Here is a 17,566-nt window from a genome sequence, read left to right on the forward strand (position 1 = left end):
GGATACGGTGGCGCCGCGCGTGGCAACCGTGTTCCCCGTTCCGTGTAGGAACGAGGTCCGTTTCCATCTCCGCAGCTGTTTTCCAGCAAAGAGAAACTCGAAACGCGAAACGTAACCCGATCCGCCCTGTAATTGAGCATCTAATTGGCGAAGTCTAGCAATGCAATCTTTCGCGAACACATTGGCTTTCCGCAGGTGCACATATGTTTACGTTCCCGACAGAGGACATGTCGGGAATACGTTACGAAGCGCGCGATTCCAAGGGAATGCTAGGAACTGAAAGGGGAGTGCCGTTCGGGTGGAATGTCTCGTGCACACAGACCGCGTTGCGCGAAGGGAAAGAAAAAGAGTTGCCACCGACGAAATTCGTGAAACTATGCGAGGAAATACTTTTTAGCATTCCCTACCTAACCTGTACTCTGCACGAGCCATTCAGAAATCCCTCACAGAACCATCCTTTCGAAGATAATCTCTCGACAAGGAAATATAGGTTATGGATGATATTTTTTAGCTAACCTGTACTCTGCACGAGTCATTCAGAAGTCCCTTACAGAACAATCTTTTCAAAGATAATCTTTCGACAAGGAAATATAGGTTATGTACTTATGCGTTAATACAGATACTTTGAATTAGTTGTCGATCAATCGTTTTTATCAGAATTATATAGCATGAGATCTAATAAATAAATCGCTGACGAAGGCCATTTGCAAAACTGCCGAAATAAATTAGAATAAAATTACGACAACAATAAATAAAGATGATTCGCGAGATTAGAAACTGTAATGAGTGGAAGAATTCAACGTGACTGAGCAATACATTTTAAATCTCAAGGATGCCACGGTCTTCCATGGCAAGTCGTGTCCAATCGCGGTGTATCTAATGTCCATAGCTCCTACGAGAAGACCTCGTTAGATATTCGGTCGGATTTAGACGTCGGCCATATTGAAATAGCGAATTGTCCGAGCCAACGGACGACGAGCAAACAAAATTTTGTCGTATCGTCAACCGTTCGAGAATATACGTTTCTAAAAGCTAAAACTTGTTAACAAAAATTGGTAAATATACCAGACCAGAAAAATCAAGAAAATTAAATAACAACAAGATTATTCCGTAACAAATTCCTGTAGCAAACGGACGGAAGGCATGAATCGGATTCTTCTGCTCCTTCCTTTTCACTTTCTGATTTGTATGTCCAATCGAAAGTCCGAAGCGAAGGCAGAACGTGCGCGGAATCGTTCAACGTACGTCTGCCATTCGAGGCTCCATTCAAATTTGAAAGTGAGAATGAAGGTAGCGCGAACCACGTGCAGAATAAGCCCCCACGTCACGTGTGAACTGACACATCATAAACGGGCGGAATACGTAAACTGTTTTTGTACGTTATAAACAATTAACGAGCATAGCGTTCTGTACAAACAAAATCAATCAAACGAGTACAGAAAACTAAATACTTTTCGACTGGATCGTTTACAAATATTACCAAATTCGAAAATCCACCATTAATAAATTTTCGAATTCTGATGTTAGATTCGCGATCAGTGACCTTAAAAATCCTTGCATAAATTTTCATGAAAATCGAATAATGTTTAAGACACGAGTCGGCCATGTTGGATCAACCATCTTAATTTCTTGATATCAGATTTTTATTTCGCTTCGATAGGGACAGCTACTTGCGCTTTTATTGACACGTTACGCGCGCGAGAAAGAAGGCAGAAATCGACTTGGGAATCGTAAATACGCGTTTGGGTGCGGACTGCGGATCGGTAACCGTTTTTTTTTTTTTCTCTCGCGTTACGTAAAGGCGGCTTTCGTCTTCGTGGAAGTCTAACGGTCGCGGGCATCCTTGAGTTTAAATACCGAGGCACGTGGCCCGAGAGCGCAGGACTTTCATCGACATTCTCACGATCCGCGAAAATATGCGCGAGCGCGTGCGCGCACACATCGCGCGCCCGGAGATAGCGGAGCGTGTAAAAAAGATAGAAAGGACCGTGTGTATGTACAACGATTGTTAACCCTGAGTGGTGGGAGGGGGGTGGTCTTGTTCGCGCGGCGCTACGGTGCTATTCTGAATAAATTATTAAAATGTTCGCTGTCCGATACGATGAATATTTATGGAGACGGGGTATCTAACGTTTGCTCGACGGCGATTGCGAAAAACGATACAGGATGAAAGATCGCTGGTTCCGCGGCGATTCTCGATTGCGAAAAATCGGCGACGCCATTTTATGACGCTTAACATCTACGTAATTCGAGGTTTCGTAATCTCTGATTGATCAAATCCATTCCCTTTTCTTTATCTTTGTTTGTAAAATTAGTATACCGCCGAAAACGATGAACTTTTAATCCATCGAGAAATTAATTAAGAACATACAAGAAAGTAGGTAACGAAAGGAAACGGAAACGGGTAGAAAACCGATGGTCTCTAAGATGCGAGGACGATAAACGAAAAGGAAGGCACGTGGACAAACGCGTCGCTGATAAAAATCGTCACGATTGTTCTGTAACGGACACGTGACACCCAGCAGTGGAAACAAGAGATAAGTGAAACGGGTCGCCTGCGACACTCGTTAAACAATTTAGTACGGGCGACTCCTCCGTACGCCTCGGTAAATGGGAAGTCGTCGAAGGAGGAGCGGCGAATATGAACGTGGTAAACGCTGGAAGGAAATTAAGAAGGGACACGCGAGAGGGCAGACCGGGATCGGGATTACAAGAGGAAGCGAGAATGTCGACACAGGAAAGGGAAGGGTAGTAATACGCGGCGATCGGATCTCGTTGGATTTTATATCTTCCCTATCCTCTTACTTCGGGTGCTTTGGACTTCCTGTCGGCCTGCTAGGTAATTGAAATTTCCTGACTTAACCGCCAAGACGCCCAGAGTGCCAAAATTACAGTGGACGGGAAAATGAAAAGCAACAAAGGGGACTTTTACTTGCGTTACACGTTCCAAACTAACGCGATCTGACAAATTGTATACTATTTGCAAAGATATAACATTATAGGATTAGAAACTGAACGTTACAAAACGCTTGAACAGAGATTAATTATTTCATATTAAAACATAACCTCAAAGTCCCGAGGCCCGAGGAGGTTAATGCGCTTGTCAGACACGATTTACAACTAATTATGACGGATTAGCATAACTGATAGTATCGTTTGTCAATGTTGGGTGCCTTCGGAATTATAAATCATCGAATCAACGGTTCACTGAACGTCTTAACGACGAGCAACAATACGTTTCGTTACGGAAATTTGAACGAGTCGAGCTTCCTAACTCCTTTCCCCCCTCGTTTCCTTCTAAATTAACGTCGGCGTCGTATCGGTTGCTAAGCTCCCTTTCCTCTACAAATCTGCATGCGAAACTGCTGTCAGAGGTCGAGGACGTCCGGTGGCAATTTCCAATCGGTCGTTCGAAACCTCGACGGCCAAGAGAGACACGCTCGCCGCGAGGCGGAATGAATGAACAGACACTCGCACTTAGCTTTTCCTTGAAAGGTGGCGACACAAACAGGTGCTGCGCAACAGCTGTCCCCTTTGTCTAGGACTGTGAAACGTTGCATGACTTTCGGTGTCATGCAACTCCGATGACAATTATTAAATTGATTGGAAGCAGTGAAACGATATCATTTCACGCCCATACATGCATAGTTCCCTTTTTCCAAGACGTCGATTACATTGTAGGTTATCAGATTACTTTGTAGCTTGCTCCGCTGCAGTGTTTATCAAAGCAGAGGGCACGACCCACGTAGGAGACGCCTTAGAATGTAACGAGGTCAGACAGCAACATTTCCTACGCAGATAACCTAACATTTCTTCCTACGAATACTCGGAATATCTCACTGGCATATACCGACCAATGGTAATCGCCGTGCTCGATTCCAGTCTGTTCGAGCCACGCTCGTCCCGCGATTGACGTGCCTCGAGCGACCGTGTTACCAAGTCGGCCACGGGAATCTCCCCATTTCTGGATAATAAATATCGTCCCCTCGCCAAAAAGGGAAAGAGGGTTAACGAACCTATTCATCGAATGATTTTCGCCGATACGCGATTATACGTTCGTTCCCCCCCGACTTTACGAGCCTCGCGACGAAAATCGAGCGTCTCGTGAGAAAGGGAGAGGAACGAAGAACCCATCGCGAGCGTGCGTGCCGCGCGTATGGACATCTGCCGAAGTTCCGAACTTTCCCCTCTTTTCGGCCAACTTCCTCAGTTCTTGTCTGCCGCGTACCCGCTCTCCCCCCTTTTTGCAACGAGCGGCCCTTACGGCTAGCAGTCCTTTTTCTTTCCTTCCTTCCTTCCTTCCTTCCTTCCTTCCTTCCTTCCGTCCGCCTGTTGCTCGTCACGCAACAATAAGGTCATTGCGCGCCGCGAGCACCAGTCGATGTCCCTTCACGAGTAATGTCCATCGTCCCCAGACCCATGGTCATGGTTTGTCGGGAAAACCAGACGGCATCCATACCTATAGCGCACGGAGATCGTATCGCGTCGCCTCTGCCGCGACGAGAAAACATGGCGTGGTCCCACGGAATAAAGAAACCCGACACCGAGGCCTTCCTACAGCGAAACCAGACAGTCCTACGCTATTGTAGACTACCCAAACGGTCCGTCGATAACGGAGTACCGTAATAACCTCATAGAGGTCAATGTTCGGATTATTATTCACTCGTAGGGCTCCCCGACGACTTCTCAATAACAAATATTTCTGTTCTATTCAGGTTTATCAGAAATCCTTTCTATAGTTTTTTAACTGTCTAAAATAAGACAATAGGAATACTTTTTCGACATTTTTCCTGTCAAGTTAATTCCTTCGAAAATCACTAAAATTTATAGCAAGAATAATTAGAATTATTTGAAGCGCGACGGAAGCAATCTGTCGATCCGGGAGATTCGAAGACTGTTATCTGGAGAGTCGATGCTCCCTTTGGGTAACGGGTCAAGACCTAAGGGTCAATGCAACTGTTATCGTCCAGCCCCTTCGGTCGCGTGCGACGCCCGGGCACAATTGATTCTGTCGTCGATTTTCCAAAGTTAGAGACCAGGTGCAAAGATCCATTCGTCCCTGGCCGCCTGCCGTCAGCTGCTACCCCCACGACCCACCCCCTCCGCCACACACGCCACGGACCAGGAGAGAACCAAGCACGATGCACTCGCGTTCCTCAATTTGTGCGCCTTTAAAAGCCTCGTGCCGCGGAACTACCCGATGAAAGGGAACGCCCTGGTAAAATATGCGGAATTTCAGCGTAGACCGGTGCTCGCCGCACGGGATTCTATGAGCACGATGCTCTATCATTAGGTGGGACAGGTGACCGCGACAAATTACCCGAACGGAACGTATTAACCGTAATTTCTTGGCGTTTAGATCACCTCGTACTTCAGCACGCGTGTACTCGGCCAATAAATTATTGCGTAACGAATTGAAAAATAACCTCTTCTCTGTCGTCAAATTAGGTGCAAAAGTTTTGATGGATTCTCGACAGACCATCAAAGTTCAATTTTTATAAAATTAATAATAATATATTATATAAACGGAATAATAAAAATAACAAAAGTTGCTAAATAGAATTGATATGTAGTACTACGTGTTGTAGAAAATTATAGGTTATGTGTCGCCGCAAAAACTAATGACAAAACATAGCGTGCATGCGCCGCGTGTCGCTATAAATTACTATAAGCACCGATAATACACCTAGTACCGATAAAACGTAGTACTACCGCTGTCCACGGGCAGCGAACGAACCCGCAAAAAGTGCAACGCTGTGACATCCGTACATAATCGTGCATCCGACGTCGTCACGAGTTACGTCACTCCGGGCCAAGCGCGAGGTAATCACACCGCGAAGAATTACTCAATGAACCGTGCTTTTACCCGGCGTTCTAGCGGCCGACATGATTCATGAATGACATTAAGGAGTCCTCCGTCGTTGCTCGACGAGGTGATAAGACGAAAAAAGGCTGAATGGGAGGCGAATATGAGGGAATACGACGCCCGGGGGCGAGTCAAGATCAAGGTCGACGCGTTTCGGAATTCTTCGTTCCGTCGCGTCGGGGACCGGTCGGCGGAGGCTCCGGCAAAGCGTGCGCGAAAAAGGAATTCCTCGAAAATAAATCCGTGCCCGCAAAAGCGATCGATCGAGTCGGTTTAATAAAGCGGTCGGTACGACAGTCTGGCCAGACGAGGATCAAGTTGCACGGCTGCCCACGTCCCTCCACTTTCTCGGAAATACTGAAATAAATTTCTAGGAATATTTACGAATAAAACTTATTTTTGACTTGGTAATGTTTCTCCAATGTAATGCTGCAAAAAATATGCTTTTCACAATTTTTATTGAAAATAAATTATTTTTATTTAATTCGTATAAAAATTTTATGCAAGTCAGCTGATAGATATATATTCTTTCGATGCAACTGCATCTCGTATTGTTTTCATTTTAGTCATAGAAAGTGGAAATCGGAGGAGCACACCTATACCTGTTCCACTGAGCGATTTGGTCGTCTGACCTGTCGTTGTCCGTACTACTTGGTCAACGGGTTTCGAAAGTAAAAATGATCGGACAGCGATCTCGTAAAATAAATTTCTAACACGCAAAGCAATTACTGACACGTTCACTGCCCATGACCCGTATGGGGGTCACATCACCATGGTTTTAGATACGCCATTAAGAGACCGGACAGTGAACGTGTTAGACGGATTTAAACGTATTAATATTTTTTAAGCCAACATTTTTGTGGACTCTTTTTAATATTTTTAGGGTGACTGAAGGTCGTGGATTGAAATGTTTTTTACTAAAAATTCATTACTCGTTGGTCAAGCTAATGGGATTCCTAACCCTAACCTCGAAGGATGAATTTGTGAGCCCCGTTCAGACACGCTCTAGGCATAGGGTGAGCACCGATAGTAGAGGATATAGGCATACACCCTGCTACTCGTGGTCGCGTTTGCGCAAGCATCACGTATGTACATACACGCAAACAGCGAACGATCAGCCGACGACATCAGGGTAGAAGTCCTTACGAGAGACATCTGGCTACCACCTGCCTCGATGCCCTCGCGCTGCCAAACTTCCCCCCAATAGAACGCTCCCCGAGCATGCGCACCCGCTCCTATGACGCATGCATGTGGATGCACGTGTATTCGAGAATGCACGTGTTCGAACTCCTCGTGTCCCCGTCGCTCTTTGCACGGCCGAATCGCCAATTGCCAGGGATTTTTACTGTTACCGTCCGCTTCCGGGTGATTTGTTAAGCAAAACCGATACACCTCCGACATCCTGAGAAAGGGGACGCGCAGGACGCTTCACAAGGTGCGTTCGAAAACCCCCGATGCATAAAATCATTTATTCCAAAGTTTAATATCGCTTGCAAAATTTCTTTGGATCAATTTTTAGCCGAATTAGAACAACGAGTTTAACCCTTAAGTGGATTATTGGGTCTGCTGCGGCCTTTGAAAGTTTCAAATAATAATTGTTTAACGCGTTCACTGTCCAGTTTCTCAGATGCGTATCCAATAGCACGGTGATACGACCCATATATGGGTCACGGACAGTGAACGTAATTATTTGAAAATTTATGTAATCCTCCATTAGTTCATTGATTTTTTAAACCGCTTTAAAGGAAAGCTGATTTCCACTTACCAATTTGGGGTTAAACTTTATAAATATTTTATAAAAAGTTCCGAGGATGATAATTTTAATGGCGACGTTTGGGACTGCACCCCACCGGGCTAATAGCATTATTTGTCTTCCTAATATCCTCTCCGGGGTTAGTTTGACCGAAGCATCCCCAACTTGCACATATGTCACTCGAGAGCGTGGCGGCTCGGCAAAAGCGGTGCCATGACGAGGCCGAGCGAGGGAAATTCAACAACCCCTCCGGGTGTCGCGGCGGAGAAAGAAAGAAAAAAAAAAAAAGAAAGAAAGAGGGGAAGTCCCTCTCTGGTAGCGGAGCTTCATCCCCCTCGCCTCTCGAGGTGCGCGTACCACCACGCCTTTGCCCCGCGGTAAGCGGACGACGACCAATTGTAAATCGAGCGAGGAGCCACCCGGTGCTCGTTCCCATGACAAGTGCGATGGGTATTTTCTACTCGTGAATCTTTAATTCCACCGTGGGAATCGAGGCTGGATCGTAACAGACCGGTCGATCTCTGGCGGCTAGGCGATCCAAGCGCACCTTGCTAATGCCGACTGATTAGAGGGCCCCGCGAACAGTATCGGGATTCCATCTACGACGAGGAGGGGTCCTACGACACTGTTCTACGCCCGAAACGGCGTTTCGGTAGACGGGAAGGGACCGTGAGTGTCATCTGGTTGCCAGTATGACTCACTGCACGCTCTATCGCGGTAATTAGGAACAACCAGGGCTCGTTTATACTTGTATTTACAAATTTACATTGTCGACAATTAATTTTCCGAAATTCTACGCCGTTGCAACGAATTAATAAATAAAAAAAAAATATTTGTGAAGGTTTGAGATTTTCGACCGGTGGGAATTTTCAAGAATCGATGAATTAATTTGGAACACGGAGGACAATTGATCTTCTACGCCAATGAATTTTCGATATTTTTGTTATTTTTTAGGAAACTTATTTTACGTTGATAGAATATTCCACGGGTGGAAATAACCGACCGTACGCCTATGGTGGCGCAGAAAATAACAAGACACATCGATTCGCGGCTTCGATTCAATCGGAATCTTCAAGTATTCCGCCCAGCACGTGCTCGAACGCCACGAACAAAGCGGCGATAGAGAAAAACGCCCGTGACGGACGATTGCTCGACCATCAACGGATAAAAGCCCATTCGCACTATAGATAATAACGCAACCAAGTCCCAGTCAGTCCTCCATCATCAAAAGCTTGTGTTCCTTTTCAAAAAATTATTATAATCATACAGGGTTTCTATCTACTACTGTGGAATATTTAAAAAAAAAATAAATTTTGAAAAAAATAATTGCTACGACTTTAAACTAGTTTTCAATTATCTAGAGAAAAATCCTTCATCATCAAAGGCTCGTGTTCTTTTTCAAAAAATTATTATCATTATACAGGGTTGTTATCTACTGGTGTGCAATATCAAAAAAAAAATAAATTTTGAAAAAAATAATTGCTACCACAAACTTTAAACTAGTTTTAAATTATCTACAGAAAAATCCTTCACCATCAAAGGCTCGTGTTCTTTTTCAAAAAATTATTATCATTATACAGAGTTTTTATCTACTGGTGTGGAATATCTTAAAAAAAATAACTGCTACGACAAACTTTAAACTAGTTTTCAATTATCTACAGAAAAATCCTTCATCATCAAAGGCTGGTATTTTTTTTTCAAAAAATTATTATAATTACATAGGGTTTTTATCTACTGGTGGAGAACATAAAATATTGCGTGGGATAGCCTGTAGAGTTCCCATCACGGGTCAAAAGTGTCCCAGCCCTTTTAGCATCTCAAGGGTTAAAACGCGTTTGAAAGAAAAAAGAAATTGTTTCCAAATTTGTCCGAACTACAATAATCTCCATTGTCGGGGCCGTAAAGTATAAAGGCAGATCGGTGGCATTATACGGCGGAATTGAACATTGGATCTCGCCCAACAAGAGATCATTAGAATTTCATCGTGTCGCCGGCGAAAACGAAAAGCAGCGTCAGTCTATCATTTAGCCGTCCCCCGGTACCGGGAACAATTCGAAAACATATGCTCCGTTGCTTTTGGTGGAACTCAATAGAATATAGCAAAAGGCGTCGTCGGGCGAGAGAGAAGGCGCATGCAAAGGTTTCCGTCTACACAAGCAGAGTCGTTCCAGACGCGCGGGTCTTTCTTGACTGGAGCAGATGCTGGAAATCAGGCTCGCCCTTCGCGCACCCCGGACGATCGGCGTCGTCGACCCTCCGGGACGAGTGTACCGAACCCGACGTCCAAAATAATGATACGATACACGAAGAGAGGAAAACGGGCTGACGAGCCAGCAGCCCAAGAGAAAGGTCGTTCCATCTTCGGGGGGACTTGCCACGAGGGGCACCCGTGGTCCGCGAATCTCATCGCGAGAAACTGGTATCCCTTCCAAATTTGTTACTCCGGCGTACTCGGGGTCGTCTTTCTCTATCCGTTCCGATGGTCGTTGCCTCGCCGTCATTGTCCAAAGGCTTTTAAAGAAGACGCGCAGCTGCTTAAACGGTTATTTAATTGTCAAACGAGAGGACACTCCTCCGTTACGAATTTAAAACCCCCCCCGGACGACCTGTCATCGAGCCCGCGCGAGCCAAAACTTTCAAAAAAAAATATCAAAGTGTACCCATCGACCCCACAAAACTATCTGCTTCGTTTCTCGATACATTTCAGTTTGGTTCGACGACTATACGTACGATTGTTTCAGAACCTAACCTAACATGACGCTATTTCTAACATAATGCTTTAAAAAAAGAAATCAAAATCTCCTATCAACTCTGGAAAACTATCAGTTTCGTTTCTCGATACATTTCAGTTCTCTTCGACGACGATACGTAACACTGTTTCAAAACCTAACCTAACATGACGCTATTTGTAACATAATGCTTAAAAAACGAAATCCAAATCTCCCATCAACCCTAGAAAACTATCTGCTTCGTTTCTCGATACATTTCAGTTTAGTTCGACGACTATACGTACGATTGTTTCAGAACCTAACCTAACATGACGCTATTTCTAACATAATGCTTTAAAAAAGAAATCAAAATTTCCTATCAACCCTAGAAAACTATCTGTTTCGTTTCTCGATACATTTTAGTTCTCTTCGACGACGATACGTGAGATTGTTTCAGAACTTAACCTAACATAACCCTATTTCTACATCTACCACGCAGCGGGAGAGTTCCAAGTTTACCAGTCCATAAGCTTCGCAGTTGCACGCTGGGAGATTTCTTTTTTTAGGAAGAACCGGCCGCACGCGACGCTGATCATTATTTATAGTGATGGACACTTCGACATTTGGATCGAATCTGTTCCAGTGTATGGATTTATAAAACTGAGAAATATTAAAAAGCAAATGTTTTTATAAATCTGTTAGCAGTCCCGTGCGATGGGAGAAGGTGAGAAAAGTGCCAAAAGTCACACCAAGATCGGTGACCTTAACGACACTTCATTGACGTTGTGGGAATAGTAATATGTGCGAAAGTTACTAGAGAATCGCATTACGTAACGCCTGGACATGTTTGATTCGAGGTTACTGACTCTACGTCGGATTTCAAGTTTATGTAAATCCGATCGAAGCCAGACAAAGTTACAATTTTATTTTTATAATTCCATTCTCGAACGTCCAATAATATTTACGGATCTTCGGCAAAATCTCCCTACGAACAATGGATTTCCCCTTGGCAACCAATAAACTCGAAGCGTCCCTAAGAAACCCAATCACGCATTTCCTGTCCTATTCTGTCTGTGCCAAGTAGCATCCTGCGTCAGAAAGGGCATAACAACGTTTCGTAGATTAAAGCATGAATTTTCTCGGAATCGTTCCCAACAACTGGATGGGAAAGTCCGCCTGACTTTTTGCCCAAACGCGTGCCGGCGATCTTCATTTCGTCACACGTGGTCCCCCGTCTCGAACATCAATAGTCTCCGACAAAAAATAAATGCAAATAAACGTAGATACAAGTAAGAGAGAGAAATTTAACTGTTCGATGGAGTGAACGTCTCGAATAAAATGCTAAACGTTGTTCTTAGCAGTGATTTATAAAAGTTTGCCTGTCTCTGATCTTCTAATGACCCAACTGTTCTTTCCTCGAGGCATGTATCCGTGTCCAGTCTAACTCCCCGACGGTCCGCCATTAATAGCAGCGCACGCAGCGGAATGCTTGCGAAGTAACCACGTGTTTCAGGCTCGAAAGAAACGCTGCGATTTCCGTGTTTCACGCTTTTAACGAATCTCCTCGTCCTCTTCCCAGGATCTCGCCTAGGTGCGAATTATTCAAAATTCAAGGGGCCTCTGTTGCCTCTGTCCACGACCTTGATTCCTTTCTTTTTTATATAAACGTTATCTTGCACCGTTCAACAGGCTTGGAATCTCGACTTACCAGATCTACTTTTTCTATTTTTTTCCTATCTAAATATCATTTCGAATGTAAGAAGCCAGGTATCGGACCCAACGCTATTTTTAAGCAACACGATTCATTTAGCACTTCAGAAAGAAAAAGGTTGTTTCAAATCAATCATAACCTATTAAAATAAATAAAATATACTTTCGTTGAGCATCGAGGATATAAAGCTGGTGTGACAATCAACATGTTAATAACATGTTAATCAATTTTTGCCACGCGATTAAATAAATATATTTATTTATCACATGTATTAGATAAGAATTTTGCGCATATCCGGTTAACGATAGCGTATGTAGTTTCATTGGGACAGAAGGGGTTAAGCTAATTCAGAAAATAGTTAACATACCGGCGACCAGTTAAAGGACACAGACGCGAACTCGTCCGGACGACAAACGAAATAAACGACAAGAGAATTCTCAACGGGTTCGATCCGAAACCGGGTTTAAATCTCCTTAGTCGAGAACGAGTCCCCGGCTATAGACCTGCGAGGAGATGAGGCCCCCGGAATATACGGGCCCAGTCTTTTCCCTCTGGCTTCGGGCGATAAACGAGCCTAAAGCGGGATATCTGCTAGGCAACAACACGAGGGATCCTCGAAGGTTTCTTCGAAGGTGCCTTCTGCTTTTCTTTTCTCAGTCTACGGTGTTTGTCTCATCTACGTCATTTTCAGAACGCCACAACCTACTGGGTGACTTTTAAAAAATATTATCCGTCACTCACAGACTGGACGAATTTAAGAAGAATGCTGAATTTTACTTTCAATTATTCGATAAGGATCTAATATTAAATACTCGTATTTGGATAAATGATTTATAAATTTTATATATTTATTGATATCTTTCATGTTGACGATTACCTTAGAATACGATTTTTCTTTTAATTAGAATATGTATTCGTGTCATTGCATCGATCAAATTCAATATAAGTTGTTGAAAAATAATATTTCCGCGTTCTGCAATTTTAAATATTGACGGCTTCCGTAAATCTAGCGTTAAAAATAAATACAAACACGTATCGGAATACGAAGGATATGGAAACGAGTGCAAGGCGAGTTGGCGTTACAATCTACCCCGAGATAAGTCAGCATCCTTTGATATCGACGCAGAAACTGAGACTTCCGTTACTCCGCGAGCTGCGGGACGTTTGTTGCCTCCCGACGCGGAACAGCAACGCGCGTTTGTTTTGCTAAACACGCGAATAGTAGCGGGCTCCTTGCTCGATGACAGTTTGCGCGAGATAAACCCGAGGACCGAAGATAAATCGAGGTGAATTTGAACAGGCGATAAGTTTGCAACGAAACCTAGAAACCTGTTTAAACCGCGGAAACGAGATTACGAGCTGTTTACCGTTTACGCGATACTGAACTTCAAGGAGAGCCGTTGTTGTCCAAACAGAAAACGTCCCGGATAAAATGTCAAAATTTAAGGAAAATAGAAACAAGCGAGGTTCGGTCGAAAAAGCACGTTACTTACGCTTCGGTGGGTGGCGGAGAATAAAAGGACGAGTGGTAGGTAGTAATATCCACGAGCTTCGCTGGCACGAGCAGTCCACTCGACACTACATCCATTCTCACGGGTAGTCCTCCAGAAAAACTCGCGATCAAGGGCACCTGAATTCTTCCGAAATATCTCAACTCTTCGCGTACTCTCTACGTGATAACACCGCGATACATCGTCGAAGCTTTCCCCCGTGTACCGATCAAAACATCCCAAACCCGGTAAGTATACTCTTTGCACCAGCGGGAGGCAAAACGTTCGGTAATTTCAAGCCCTGCACGCAACCATGTTTCACGTTTCCATGTTCAATGGAAAGCCGGTCTCTCTATCGTCGCTCGCGACGCGTCACCGTTCACGATGGAAAAGTTCCCACGAGGCGCGCGAAAACATAAGAACTTCGATGCGCCTCCTCTCCCTCCTCGACGATCTTTCGTAACAGTGCACCCTCGTGGTCGTTCGCGCCACACCGCGTATCCATGCACACACACGCGCGGCCAGCGTCGGGTCGAGGGTTCCTTGCCGTCGACGGGGTCCTCTCGATCGCCACGGTCGATCGTCGTTATCGATTCACACGAGCTTCGTCCGTTGGAGGAGAGGAAAAATTGTTTGGGCGCACGCGTCGCGACAACGTGAAAGCGTTTCGTTGCGTACGAGAAAAACAGGGAGGCCCCCCGTGGTGTCGTCCGACCGTGTTTCGAAAGAAAGTCTCCGCGAACTGTTCGGTATCACGGGAACGACGCGCGTTCCTGTCTCGAGTCTCCTCCTGTGCTGCCCATTACGCGGGAAGAACGGCGAGATCCGTGGCGGGTTCGGTGTGTGGTCGCGACGCGCGCCCAAAATCGAGCAGAGTCGCGCGTAGCGGGTCTCGACAGATCGGCGTTTAGATTTGAACTGAAGGTACCGGCTGGCTGGCAAGCCTGCGCGGACAATCCCTAACGTGCTCTGCTGCTGGGCTGTTGGCAACGTGTTCGGTGGAGGGGGAAGGTACAACCACGGTCGAACCGAGGGCAGGGAAGGACAGGGGGAGTCACGGGACGGGGAGATGGTTACACAGGGCGCGATGAAACTCCGTGGCCTGTCCCTGCAAGTTTAACGCGCTTGTGTTGGTTGGCTTACGGTGCGCCCTCGGCCGTCCATAGTCATTCAGCTCGCGGAGAAAGCAGTCTGAACGGGCTGATGCTGCGACGAAAGCTTTTTTTCGTTAACCCTTCCTTTTCTCTTTTTTTTTTTATACGCCCGCGGGACTAAATGATAGCCCAATCAACGTTTCTGTTTGTTATCGTAGGGCGAAATTTCTATCGTGATTAACACGCGTACGATTCAGTAGAATGTCTCACAACTGAAGAAACAGAGAGTTCCATGAGTAATTCATCGCGCTGTTTAAAATCAATTAAGAAGAAGTTGGGGATATAAAAGGAGATTTAAAAGATTAAGCCCTCGGCGTAACGATATACCCTGGGTCTTCTTATTTTCGGTGTTATCGAATTTTTTACCTGTCCCAATAATTTCGTGGCTCGTTATGGCTGTTCCCGGGTACGACTTTGGCGGTCGGGTGTGTTAATACTGTCGTCGGAATGTAGATCGAACGACGAGATATCAATTGGCGAGGAGGTTAATTGTCTGTATCTGCGGAGTAGATGGTTTTGTTCGCGTTACGTTGAATAAATTTGTTTATCCGAATTGTGTGTTTCGTTTACTGCCAAAGTAATCGTTGCTGAAACTGCATAGCGACGCAGAACATTAACCGTTTATTGGGTCGCCGATGGGTACGGAGGGCGCATTAATGCTCTTCCTACGCGTCTCGTGGGCGTGTGTTGGTGCCTACTGGCGCCCCCTTTGGCCACCCATAGTCATTCAGCTTGCGGACCAACCGGACAACAACGTTAGAATGTAAACTTTTATGTACGGCTGGAAATAATCGGAGGATTTCGGGCCTGGTGAACGAATGGAATATAATATTTTACAACACGAATATAAATACCAGAAAAGGTAACGCTGTATAACAGAGATGGCCAGTGGCGTATTATACTACAGGCTGGAAAGGAATTTGCCTAGGGCCCTCGATGGGAAATTACCCCTTATACATCATTGTCTCGAAATATCGTTGCCATTATTTTCGAAGGGATTATTATACGTTTTACGGAAAACGAAAATTTAATTTCAGTTTTTTTGATATTCAAATTACTTAAGAAATATTTTCTTTTGATTCAAGAGGCTTCCTTCGGGTAAGACACTCTGTATGTTGTGTCTACAAAAGATAAGGAAATGTTAAGTATCTTAGAGTAGCACTCGATACGTTGTCCCTTGATGGATAATTGCGTCATTGCGTGTTCGAGATTCCATCGGGTGTGTGCTTAGGAAACTTTCGAGTGCAGGTTTAATGAATGTGTAAATACAGGCGAGCAAACATTCTATTCTGGTTCTTTCTTCCTATCGAGGACTTCGTCGAAGCAGTGAAATAACCGCGTACGATTACAATCGCTCCCCGCTATCCGTTTCGATCGAATTAGCTGACGGGAGGAGATCGAAAAAAAAAAGGGGGGGCCTGTGTAAACAGGACGCACAATAAACGAGCGTCAAAGATTGTTTTGTTTCGGAAGACTGCGCCGCGGAGGTCCGCCATACTTTCGTGCGGAGGATTTTGTAAGAGCATAAAATTGTACGTTTGAACAGAGATACGAATTAAATTTAATTTAAATATAACCAACGAATTAATTTTTCAACGAACAACCGTCGGTCCATACTTTCTATCCCGATTAAAAATAAAATGGCGCGGGCAACGAATGTCGATTATCGAGAAAATCTCTGGGGTTTCACCAGCCACGCTCTGTACAGACATGATTACAGATCTCGTACGCGAGGGATCGTGCAGAAAATAGGTTGAAACGCAGTGTGGGTCACGAATGCATGTTCAAGAATATCGCGAGCCCACGAATACACAGCGTGTATCTCGATACGTGGGAGGTACAGCTGGCTTCCAGGGACGTGGTCGGACTTCGGAAATAGAAAATTGAAAATTCGTGTCCGACGAAAGCACGTCCAACGAGCATCTTAAATCTCAAATTACGTAAAAAAAAAACATCGATTAAACGAAAGGTTACATACAATTACCGGTGCTCGTCGTTCAGTTGTTAAATGTTAAAAAAGATTTTGGAACTGTAACCTAGAAATAAGATCGTATACGTTTGAAAGGAATTCTATTTTTTTTATTTTTGCGTACCGAATACAGTGCAGTGCTTCCCACATATTGAGAAACAGCCTGTACAAACGTGCAACGCTCCAGCCACGGACATCACGGTGGGAAAGTATTCGCGAACAACGATGCAGACGCACCCTGAGGCGTGCACCGAGCGAGAAGTATTCACCGGTATTAAAACTACGTTCTCACAGGCATCGCGTCTGTCCTTTGTTTCCAAAAACACTGGCTCGTACCTCGTTCGTTTGCCCAAGGAATCGCGACGCGCGCCCCTCCACGGGACCTGCGCGCTGCACGATGACTTCTAACCTCCTCCTAGCCACGCGATTTCGACAAAATCGGCCCGAATAGTGCAACGACGCTGCAACGCCATCTTACGCGCCACGGTGGCAGTTACAGTTTTACGATCGCCGAGGGATACAGTGTTTCTGTTCCGACACCTGTATTTGTACCGAAAAAACAACGGTCTCGGAAGCGACAAGACTGTTCACTGTTTTCGAATCGAAGTCTTTGTTCGATAGAAACTGTTTGAATCGATCGTCTTTGATTCGACATGTTTGAACACGCGTCGACAAACTTTGATGTTGCTTGAAGTGGCTGTTCCACACACGTGTATCCATACATTGTATAATTACGTAATCTATGGACTTTAGATTTGTCTACGAACGGAATCGCGTTAACGATAAGCTCTTATAATAAAACGTGTTGCAAGATTAATATCGATTATGAAACTCATTGAACCTGTTAATAATAATATCAATAAAATAAATGAAAAATTAAAATGACTGAGATTGCCATTCTAACCGTAGAATGTT

At 44.7% G+C, this 17,566-nt stretch overlaps 1 protein-coding gene across 3 annotated transcripts in view; it reads right to left on the reverse strand.

Moving 5' to 3' along the window:
- LOC122395477 (transcriptional activator Myb) overlaps positions 1-17,566 on the reverse strand; it is a 41,849-nt gene that overhangs the window by 14,170 nt on the left and 10,113 nt on the right. For 2 of the 3 annotated variants that reach the window (XM_043393095.1, XM_043393094.1), the window contains exon 1: positions 13,532-14,307. The exons of the other annotated variant lie outside the window; for it this stretch is intronic. In XM_043393095.1, coding sequence (XP_043249030.1) covers positions 13,532-13,626 — 95 coding nt within the window. In that variant the 5' untranslated portion in view covers positions 13,627-14,307. Of the gene's footprint in view, positions 1-13,531; positions 14,308-17,566 lie in introns of those variants that run through there. 3 annotated transcript variants of the gene reach the window in all.

The sequence above is a fragment of the Colletes gigas genome, unplaced genomic scaffold (assembly GCF_013123115.1).
Source record: "Colletes gigas isolate AHSC1104 unplaced genomic scaffold, ASM1312311v1 Colletes_gigas_Sc00005, whole genome shotgun sequence".
NCBI lineage: Eukaryota > Metazoa > Arthropoda > Insecta > Hymenoptera > Colletidae > Colletes > Colletes gigas.